Source organism: Musca vetustissima, unplaced genomic scaffold (assembly GCF_032173495.1).
Source record: "Musca vetustissima isolate MV318-11 ecotype Yass unplaced genomic scaffold, APGP_CSIRO_Mvet_v1 utg129545, whole genome shotgun sequence".
Classification (NCBI taxonomy): Eukaryota; Metazoa; Arthropoda; class Insecta; order Diptera; family Muscidae; genus Musca; species Musca vetustissima.
This window is the reverse complement of record NW_026882726.1, coordinates 1-10,628: the sequence shown is the minus strand read 5'-3', so window position 1 is coordinate 10,628 and position 10,628 is coordinate 1. Positions and strand designations below refer to the sequence as shown.

The 10,628-nt window shown below is 33.0% G+C and overlaps 1 protein-coding gene across 1 annotated transcript; it reads right to left on the bottom strand.

The window, feature by feature from the left end:
- Positions 1–701: 701 nt before the first annotated feature.
- LOC133329391 (26S proteasome non-ATPase regulatory subunit 10-like) lies at positions 702–8,396 on the bottom strand. The gene is made up of 5 exons (XM_061537864.1): positions 8,218–8,396; positions 7,966–8,095; positions 2,019–2,264; positions 1,146–1,350; positions 702–910 (listed from the first exon to the last, which is right to left on the bottom strand). Exons 1-5 carry the CDS (start codon positions 8,394–8,396, stop codon positions 702–704), a joined length of 969 nt encoding a protein of 322 aa, XP_061393848.1.
- Between the last annotated feature and the right edge of the window lie 2,232 nt (positions 8,397–10,628).

The window sequence follows — 10,628 nt, the reverse complement described above, 5'->3', positions numbered from 1 at the left end:
TTCCCGAATATCGGTCCAGATTTAGATATAGCTCCCATATATATTCGTCCGATATAATGTAAATGTTGACCCAAATTGGTGAAGGGTATCATATAGTCGGCCCCGCCCGACTTTACTACTTTCTTTACTGGTTTTTAACTCATTTTTGTCTTCAATACAGAAACAAAACAACAGACTAAAGAAAGATCGAGAAAGAAGTAGCAAACTGTGCAGTACGAACATGTTCGTACTACCGAAATTGTCGTTGAAAAGTTCGTTCAAACCGAGTAAGAACATCAAGTCATCACCTATAATGTAGGTATGCTCTCGAACTTCTTCCATCTTTCATACACATTTTATATGCAGAATGTTGTTTGTTTACGAATTAAGGTGATGTCAATGTTTTTACATAAAATGATTCTAAGAGCGATTTTAGATTTGTTGTTTCAAAATATTGTTCTTATAGGAGTGATTTTCTTATAAGAGAAGTTTTTATATAAAAGCATTTTGTTGTGCAGCGTGCATAAAAAGACTTGGTGTTCTTGAAAAAGTTTCTTATGTCCGGGATTTCCTTATAAAAGATGTTCTTATATCCCTGTTCTACTGTATTTAGTTTATTTTTTATTAAATATTAAGTATTTCTTTAAATATTAAATTCTATACTTCATCCAAAAATCTAAAACTTTTATTGTTATAATTAGTCCATTTTTTTTTTACTTCAGCTACACTAAATTTGTCTCCTCGTCTTTTTGCTCTTTTGCACATTTCAGTTCTCGCAATTTTAATAGCTTAACAAAGTAATCCTCAGCTTTTTTGTTATTATACAAACGAGCTAAATCTGTGCAAGTTAAATTACGCATATCACGGTTGTCCATATCGGCACCAAATTGGATGATCAACTTTAAAATGGTCAAATCCGAATCCATAACAACTGAAAATAAACACAAGAAGACATCATAAAACTTTAATCATCATAACGTGAAATCAAACGATGCACCTGTGCATGGGTGTGTGAGTGAATAAATGACCGGCGAGCAGTTTGGCCTTCACTCAATGGATTTTGATCTCTATCTGTTTTTAATTAAAATTTCCGAAGTTTTATGCTAGTGTATTGTCTAAGGGGTAGCTATTGTCATATGTATGAGCATATGTGTGTGTTTACTTACCAGCTCGCATTAACAGTGTCCAGCCGCAGGCATCCTTGGACTCCACATTGGCACCGTTTTCAAGTGCAAATTTTAAAATCTCACCTTGATTTGCATCCACAGCCAAATGACAGGGAGTTAAGCCGTACATATCTTTGGCTTCCATATCGGCTTTTTTGTTTAACAGCATACGAGCCACCGCTACACGACCATAGTAGAATGCTTGCTGCAGTGTCCATGGCAGAAATGGGATGGGTGAAAATTCATGGCAGAATAAAGATGGGGGGGAAGGACAAAAATTAAAAACGGAAATTTGTTGTATCGATATGATGCACAAAACTATCCTAACTGAAACACGCTGTATAAATGCGTGGTAATTGTTTTGAAAATACGTTTTCAAGGAAGGATGCCGAAGAAAAAACTTTTAAATTACTGCAAAGCTAATATTCAAATGGAATTGGATACCTTTAGTTTATCAATACAGAATCGATAGTATCTAAAAAAATACAGAATATGTATCTACATCTATTGTGGGGATATTAAAATCGTATAATCAAGATATGAATGTCAGATGTCAAATTTGTAAACAGTTTAAAAAAGGAACTTTAACGCTATCCATCCCAATTGGATACCTTTAGTTTATCAATACAGAATCGATAGTATCTAAAAAAATACAGAATATGTATCTACATCTATTGTGGGGATATTAAAATCGTATAATCAAGATATGAATGTCAGATGTCAAATTTGTAAACAGTTTAAAAAAGGAACTTTAACGCTATCCATCCCAACATTATTGGATTATCATCTAGATGAGTGCAACACACCTATCTAAATTTGTAGCTGCTTAAATATTTCCAGTCTCACTCACTCAGTGCCCGTTGACTTACTCACATGTAATGGGGTCCGGTTATTATTTGGATTTCCGACATGGACACTAGCTCCGGCCGAAAGTAAAGCATCCACAACACACATGTCGCCAAATGCAATAGCATTTGCTAAAGGCAAATAACCGTTCGGTCCAGGATATTCAATTAGAGATGGACGGCGACGTAAGATCCGTTTAACCAAAAAGTGGTGGTCCTTTTTAATGGCTCGAAACAGAGATATTGATGTCGGTTCGGTGGCCAGTGTACAACCCTAAACAAATGTATTAAAAATAAAATATATTATCTGATCATGTTTGGATTAAATTGAATACTCAATTGGATTAATAGTATATTTAAATGTTTTTAAAAAAATACTATATCATTCGTTTCGGATTTTTATTCCGAGAACAATATTTCATGATAGTTGCATCTTCTTCTTCATCTTCATCAGGAATAAATATATACGCCATAGACTAAAAACCCTGACAAAAATCAGGGTCCATTTGACCGGCTAAATATTGACCGATCTTTATCAAAACAGGCATGCTTATTCTTTAGCCCGACCCCCTTCTCCATGTGAAAATTCGCGGTGTTCGGGCCATAATTGCGGCCTCTGGAGCGATAAGAAAATCAGACAAAAATAAAGTTTTTGGTCCATTTCATCCCCTTAATATTAACGAATCTTTACCATCCTACATGCAAAATTTCGTGAAGATTGGTCCATAAATGTGGCCTGTATCGTGTTTACAAATTATAATGGACAGACGGACGGACACACATGTCTCGATAGACTCAGCTAGTCGAGATATGACGATCGGTATACTTAAAGGTGGTCTAGGACCAATATTTCGCGGCGTTACAAACTCTTGGGGCTGCAGAAAGCTATAATACCCTGACAACATAGTTGTGTAGGGTATAAAAATTAATTTTCAGAACCTAGTCAAGAATTGTTGGCGATAATATTAATATAGTCGTTGAAATATGCCTTAAGCATTTTATAAAAAAAATACGTTTACTAACATAGTATGGAGATGATAAAAATGAAAGATATTAGCCCCACCTTCAACCAAATTGGCTGTACTTTGGTATTTTGAGTTCGCATTTAGGCAGCCAACATATAACGGTAACGCCCTAATGGTAAGTTTGGTGCAACATTTACCCAAATAAATCGGTATAGGGGAGCTATATACAAATCTGAACCGATTTTCACAAAACTTCGTAGGCATAAATGTGGACCTCTTTTAATACGCTCTGCAAATTTTTGTCTCAATAGAAATAAATATTGAAAGTTTGGTGCACAATTTACAAAAATCTGTCGAAACTATATATGACAGATATATCTAAATCTGAACCGGTTTTAAACTTCATAATAAATATATGTGAAACTGAACCGATTTCATCAAAATTTCACGCACATCAAACTGGACCTAATTTAGTACGCTGTGCAAAATGTTGTCTCTATCGGAAAAATATTGGAATTCTGGTAAACCATTTATAGCATTTCCACATTAAATGAAACCTTTTACAAATTAAATGAACCCTTTTCCAAATTAAATGAAACCTTTTCCAAATTAAATGAAACCTTTTCCAAATTAAATGAAACTTTTTTCAATTGGAATGAAACCTTTTACAAATAGAATGAAACTTTTTCCAAATTAAATGAAACCTTTATTCTTATCTAAGGAAATATAATATTTGCAGTAATTTTAAACCAATATTTGAAAATTAAATCAAAGAATAAAAACAAATATAGTTGTATGGCTATGTAATTAACATAAATATTCTTTAATTCGGTGTGATTTCATTTAATATCTTTACTACATAAAACTAAATAAATAGTAATACAAACTGGGGTATTTCTTGACATTTTAATAAATAAATATTTAAGAACAAGAATTGAATACCCGGTCCTAAATGCGAAATACATATTTGACTTAATAAATTGTTGATGATTGTTATCTTAATGATGGGGTTCCCGACTTGCAGCTTGTGGGATTTTCAAAACCATGTCCATAAGGTAGTTAGAACAATCTTGCCGAGTAAGCTTTTGAATACTTCGCTCGATTACATCAACAATGTTATGTTCCATTGAAACGTCACACAGCTCAGCTCTTGGACATAATTTTATTTTTGAAAATGCATTTTCGATTGGATTTAGCATAGATTTAGCATTTTGCATAAAAATAAATTCCGAAAAAACATTTATAAGAAGATACAAACAAAATTTTGGAACATTGAAGGAATATAAGCGTAGAGGAAATAGAACTATGTTGTTGACACCACAAGTTTTAAGTCTGATCGAGTTCTATATAGAAAGTCAACCTGGAATTACCATCAAAGCCATAAAAACTAAACTTTTGAGAGAAAATGAAATAAATATTTCCACAAGCTGCATAGAATATGGATTACGGAAATTAAAAATTACGTTTAAGATGGCCTTTATTGAAATAGAACGAATGAATGACACCAGAACATTAGGCTTGAGACAAAAATATGCTCAAGACTTTACAAAATGGATACCCCACCAAGGAGAAAAATTAATATTCATTGATGAGTGTGGATTTAATCTTCACATACGAAGAACCCAAGCCCGTTCAAGACAAGGAACAAGAGCACACATTGTGTTGCCTACGGTCAGAGGTCGTAATGTCACTATAATTGCAGCAATAAACAACGCGGGAGTTGTACATCACACAATCGTTTCTAATTCCAGTGTCAATGCAGATAGATTTAAATTATTTATAGAAATTTTTTTTGAGAAAATCAATCCAGAGTTGGAAAATAACGCTCAAATACACAAGCGACATGACATAAAAAATTTGATCGAATCCAAAAGATGCAACCTTAAATTCTTACCGCCTTATTCTCCAATGCTAAATCCAATCGAAAATGCATTTTCAAAAATAAAATTATGTCCAAGAGCTGAGCTGTGTGACGTTTCAATGGAACACAACATTGTTGATGTAATCAAGCGAAGTATTCAAAAGCTTACTCGGCAAGATTGTTCTAATTACGTTATGGACATGGTTTTGAAAATCCCACAAGCTGCAAGTCGGGAACCCCATCATTAAGATAAGCAGTTACCTTATCATCAACAATTTATTAAGTCAAATATGTATTTCGCATTTAGGACCGGATATTCAATTCTTGTTCTTAAATATTTATTTATTAAATGTCAAGAAATACCCCAGTTTGTATTACTATTTATTTAGTTTTATGTAGTAAAGGTATTAAATGAAATCACACCGAATTAAAGAATATTTATGTTAATTACATAGCCATACAACTATATTTGTTAATATTCTTTGATTTAATTTTCAAATATTGGTTTAAAATTACTGCAAATATTATATTTCCTTAGATAAGAATAAAGGTTTCATTCAATTTGGAAAAAGTTTCATTCTATTTGTTTCATTTCATTTCAATTGGAAAAAGTTTCATTCTATTTGTAAAAGGTTTCATTTCAATTGGAAAAGGTTTCATTCTATTTCTAAAAGGTTTCATTTCATTTGGAAAAGGTTTCATTTAATTTGGAAAAGGTTTCATTTAATTTGGAAAAGATTTCATTTAATTTGGAAAAGGTTTCATTGAATTTGTAAAAGGTTTCATTTAATCTGGAAATGCTATACATAAAATCGGAGGAAACTATATATGGGAGCTATATCTAAATCTGAACCGACTTCAACAAATTTTAAAATGTTCATCAAGCTGGACCTTATTCAGTACACTGTGCAAAATTTTGTCTGAATCGGGCGAGTTTGGTGCATAATTTACCAAATATCGGACAAACTATATATGGGAGAAATATCTAAATCTGAACCGATTTCCACAAAACTTCGCATACATCAATCAGGACCTAATTCAGTACGCTGTGCAAAATTTTGTTTCTATCAGAAATACATTGGAAGTTTGGTGCATCATTTACCTAATATCGGACGAAACTATATATGGGAACTATATCTAAATCTGAACCGATTTTCTTCAATTTAAATAGGGTTCATCCTTGGGCTAAATAAGTGACCGGTGCCAAATTTCATCAAAATCGGATCATAAATGTGACCTGTACTTTGCTCACAAAAATACACGGGCGGGCGGAGAGACGGACATGCATAAATGGATCAGAAATTGATTCTATGCATATTCTCAAAAGGAACAATGGATCTATTTCGATTCCTTTTGCCTGTTACAAACATATGCACAAAGACATAATACCTTGTAACACAGAGTGGTGAAGAATATTTAAGGGGACCCCCTCATTGTCGGGGTCAAACAAGATCTTGTGAAGATCTTCCTTATTTTTTAACTTGGTCAAAAATCGGCGATTTTCCAAAAATATTTTTTCAAAGTTCCGCCATTTTCTTAATTTCAGAGCCAAGTCAATGATCCTAGCTCATACGAGAGCCGGACATGTACTCTTTCTAACACCGTAGGAATTTTCGGATTCCGATGTTCCAGTGAGGAGTTATCATGCCCGCCATTAAAATAAGGTATTTTCTTTAATTACAAAAAACAACAACAAAACAATAACAAAAATTTTGTGTAAATTATTTTTCTTTTCTTTTAAATCTTCAAATATATAGGGGAGAGGGGGCACCTTTGAACACTTTTTTCTTTCAAGCCTCATAACATTTTTTATTTTATAATTGTTGTGCCAAAATTTGTCGACAACTGAAAAAGCTAGCCAAAGTGGTTTAAATAACAAGATTGCCAAGATGTTATGTTATGAGCGCTGTTCAAAGGTACCCACGTTCAAAAGGTGCTGTTCTTCCCTTAACCGCAGGAAATAATATTTTCGTGGTATGGTCTGCCCCGTCCGTCTATACTGCAATTTGGAACTGGGTGGGTTAACGATGTCTTCACAAAACATTTTTAATATTGGTCAATCTTAGATTGATTTCCGACTTTTTAAATTCACTTCACCACTTTGGGTCCATACAGAGTTGATCCTACATACAATATCTTGTCGATAGAAAAACATTGCATGTTTGGATGGCCATTGACATGGGATCGTCGACATTGAATATGTGATCTACATAGATATATGGACCAATTTAAGGGGAACCTCTCCAATTTTCGGTTTAAAAGAACAATATATATATATATATATATATATATCGAAATCCCGATAGTGATCGCAATATTTAAAATAGAGCTCTGAAATTTTGGACAGACATTGCGAGTCTTCCTACGATGTGGGGTATTACAAATGGGACATAGGGGTGTAGCCCTCTTAATATTCGGTATTTAGGGCATTTTGAACACGTTTTCAATCAAATTGGCTATATTTTGGGTGCTCATTTTATAGCACATCCTTGTAATAAAATGATTAATTTCGACCCAATTTTTTGTTCCTTATATTATCCAATAAAATGACATATTGTGGGAAAAATGGTTAAAAACTAGTAATAATTAAGATTTTTACCCTTAAATGAATATTTGTTCTTATTTAAGATTTTTGTTTATAATGTCAGCAACAAGCGACGGAATGAGAGATTTTCAAACTTTAAATTAATGAGTGCTAACTAATAATCCAATCCGTTCGCCGTTTCGGGCGAAACAAATAACCTTAGTTCATACCCGAGCCAGATATGAACGAATAACGATATTTTGACCTGATACAATTACAACTACATTTTTAGTAATTGCGCCACTGTAATTGAAAACGCTTTAAACACAGTACAATTTTTTCTGCAAATTATCCAAAGATATTGTGGTTTAATAAGAGTCATTGAACCTTATTTTCGCATCAACTGTTGTCATTCTTATGGTTGGAAAATAGGAGGTTGGATGTTGGAATCGGAGGATGCTCAATATTGCTAGAAGTTATGGTAACAACTCAAAGATGATCAAATAAGTCACACAGATTCAATACAATTCTATTTCTTGGAATTCACTCAAAATCTTTGGCATACCCTTTTTAATGCCATGCAACTGTATTACGCTCTACATAGATTGGAATCCACAGGACTTACCACAATTTCATTGGAAGTTTGTAATAATTCGTATTCGTTGGCATTCAATGGAAGCCTTAGTGCTTTCACTCTCAAACGATAACCAAAATTTTCTTCCAAATTGTCGATGGTTGTGGAACATTGACTAGTCCTGAAATGATGAACTGTATGTGAACTGTTTGTGAATTGTAAATTCTGCCAACTGTCTCAATGATGGCAACCGATACTTTTATGATTGCCTTCGTTAGTATCGTTTTTAATTTCAATTATTACCAATCAACTTTGGTCCATCCTTTTGTTTTGTGGTGCCTTTCAATGCGGTACACATCGGCATCAGCCACACCGCTCCATTCCAGTGTAATGGAATTTACAGTTTCTTTTATAATTTTTACAATGAATTCAGTTTTATTGCCAGAATTCTTTTTCGGTTGCTCTTCCTCCTTTGTGGCCATTTCGATACCATCTTGTTTCAATTTTATTTTGTCATTGATTTAATATATTGTTAGTGTTATTTTCATTGTGGCGTATTATTTTTCTTTAATTTGCTGTGAGGGTTTTACTGCTGTTTGGTTTCTTGGTATCCACAGAGCGGGTTGCTAGTTACAAATTTGTTAGCACTCTACTGTCGGCATAGGTTTTATTTAGGAGAAAATAATATTATTTTCGTGTTGTATTGATACACTTTCATAAACAATTTCAAGTTACCAGGATTTGTCACATTAAATGTGACATTCATTTGTATAAACAATTTCAAGTTACACGGATTAGTAACATTCAATATTTGAAGTGTTTCGTTATTGATTTAATTTGGATTTGCGAAGGTTGCATATCGTATTTCAGGATAGGAAGTTATATACGATACACCAATTTCATGCTTGGGTGAAGGTTTATTCATGCAGGTTGTGAAGGTTTTACGAGATTTTTTTTAATATGAATTTTTTAGAAATATTTAGATAAATATTTTTGATTACAAATTTCTTCAATAAAACATTGAACATTCAAACAAACTGTCTGTAAATGACATTTTACGTTACCATTGAATCTCGGTAAAGTCACCTGAAATAGGTACTATAACATTTTACAAATTTTTATGTTTAAATTTGATTTGTTCATGATCTAAAAGTCGTTACATGCCTAAAGTAAGATACCAAATAACTTGTTCACAAAATGCTATGACAATTCGTAACTATGGTAGTAGTAATTGGCCGTTTGTTATTCCGTTTGTATTTGGTTTCATTAAAATAGAAAAATATTCTTGCTATCAAATTAAATTATCGCAAAACCTAGAAGGGAATTTTGTAGTATTAATTTAAATCGCTTTACATTTCTCAATATTAATCAACACCCTCACCACCATAAGGAGATGCCGGCCAAATCGATTTTATACCCTACGCCACATAAACGTAGGATTTGAACAAAAAATTGGATTGTTTTTTAAATAGAAACCAGTAATGAAAGTAGTAAAGTCGGACTAGGCCGACTATATGATATCCTTCACCACTTTGGGTATATTCTACATATATATCCTAACAGACGCAGCGTGTTTGTTATATATCTATATCTGAACCGATTTCATGGAAACTTGCCAGAGACTAATTTATATTACATCAGTACGTTGTGTAAATCGGCCTAGCAATGGATCTTTTCACGAAGCTTAGCAACATCATTCTAGACTTAATTCAAAATTCGTGTAAATCGAAAGATATATATAGGTGCACTTTCACATAAACCAATTAGATATATATATATATATATATGGAAGCTATATCTAATCTGAACCGATTTTCACGAAACTTGGCAGGCATCATTCTAGACCTATTCATTGCGCTGTGCTAAATTTCGTGCAAATCAAAAGATTTCCAGAGACTTGAGTGGACTATTTACCTATAATAGGGCGAAGCTATATATGGGAGATATATCTAAATCTGAACCGATTTTCACGAATCATTCTAGACCTTATTCATTACGTTGTGTCAAATTTCATGCAAATCGAAAGATATGTAGGGACTTTGGTGGACCATTTACATTAAATCGGTCGAAAATATATATATATATATATATATATATATCTGAACCAATTTTCCCAATTTCAATAGGGTTCGTCCTTGGGCCAAACAAATGAGCTGTGCAAAATTTCATCTAATTCGGATCATAAATGCGACCTGTACTTTGTTTACAATTTAACATGGACAGACAGGCGAACGGACGGACAAGCATAAATCGACTGAGAAAATGATTCTATGCATATTCTCAAAAGGAACCATGGGTCTATCTCGATTATTTTTGTATAAACAGTATAAATAGGGTATAAACAGTTTATAGGCCTATATGCTCATGTATAATAGACGTAAGCCAAATTTGCAGTAATGTGGGATTTGACTGATTACTTGCAATTCCTATGTGAATTTTGCAAAAGATAGAGATTTAGATTTGTGTGCAGTTTTATTAATTTATTTATATTTTGAACCGATTTTCACGCAACTTAACACACATAAAGATATATAGGGACCTTGGTTCACCATTTACATTATATCTGACGAAAATATATATGAGAGCTATATCTAAATCTGAACAGATTTTCATGAAACTTAACACACATCATTCCAATTTCGTGCAAATCAAAATATATATAGGGATATTGGTGCACCATTGACATGAAGAAGGACGAGAATATGTATCGGAGC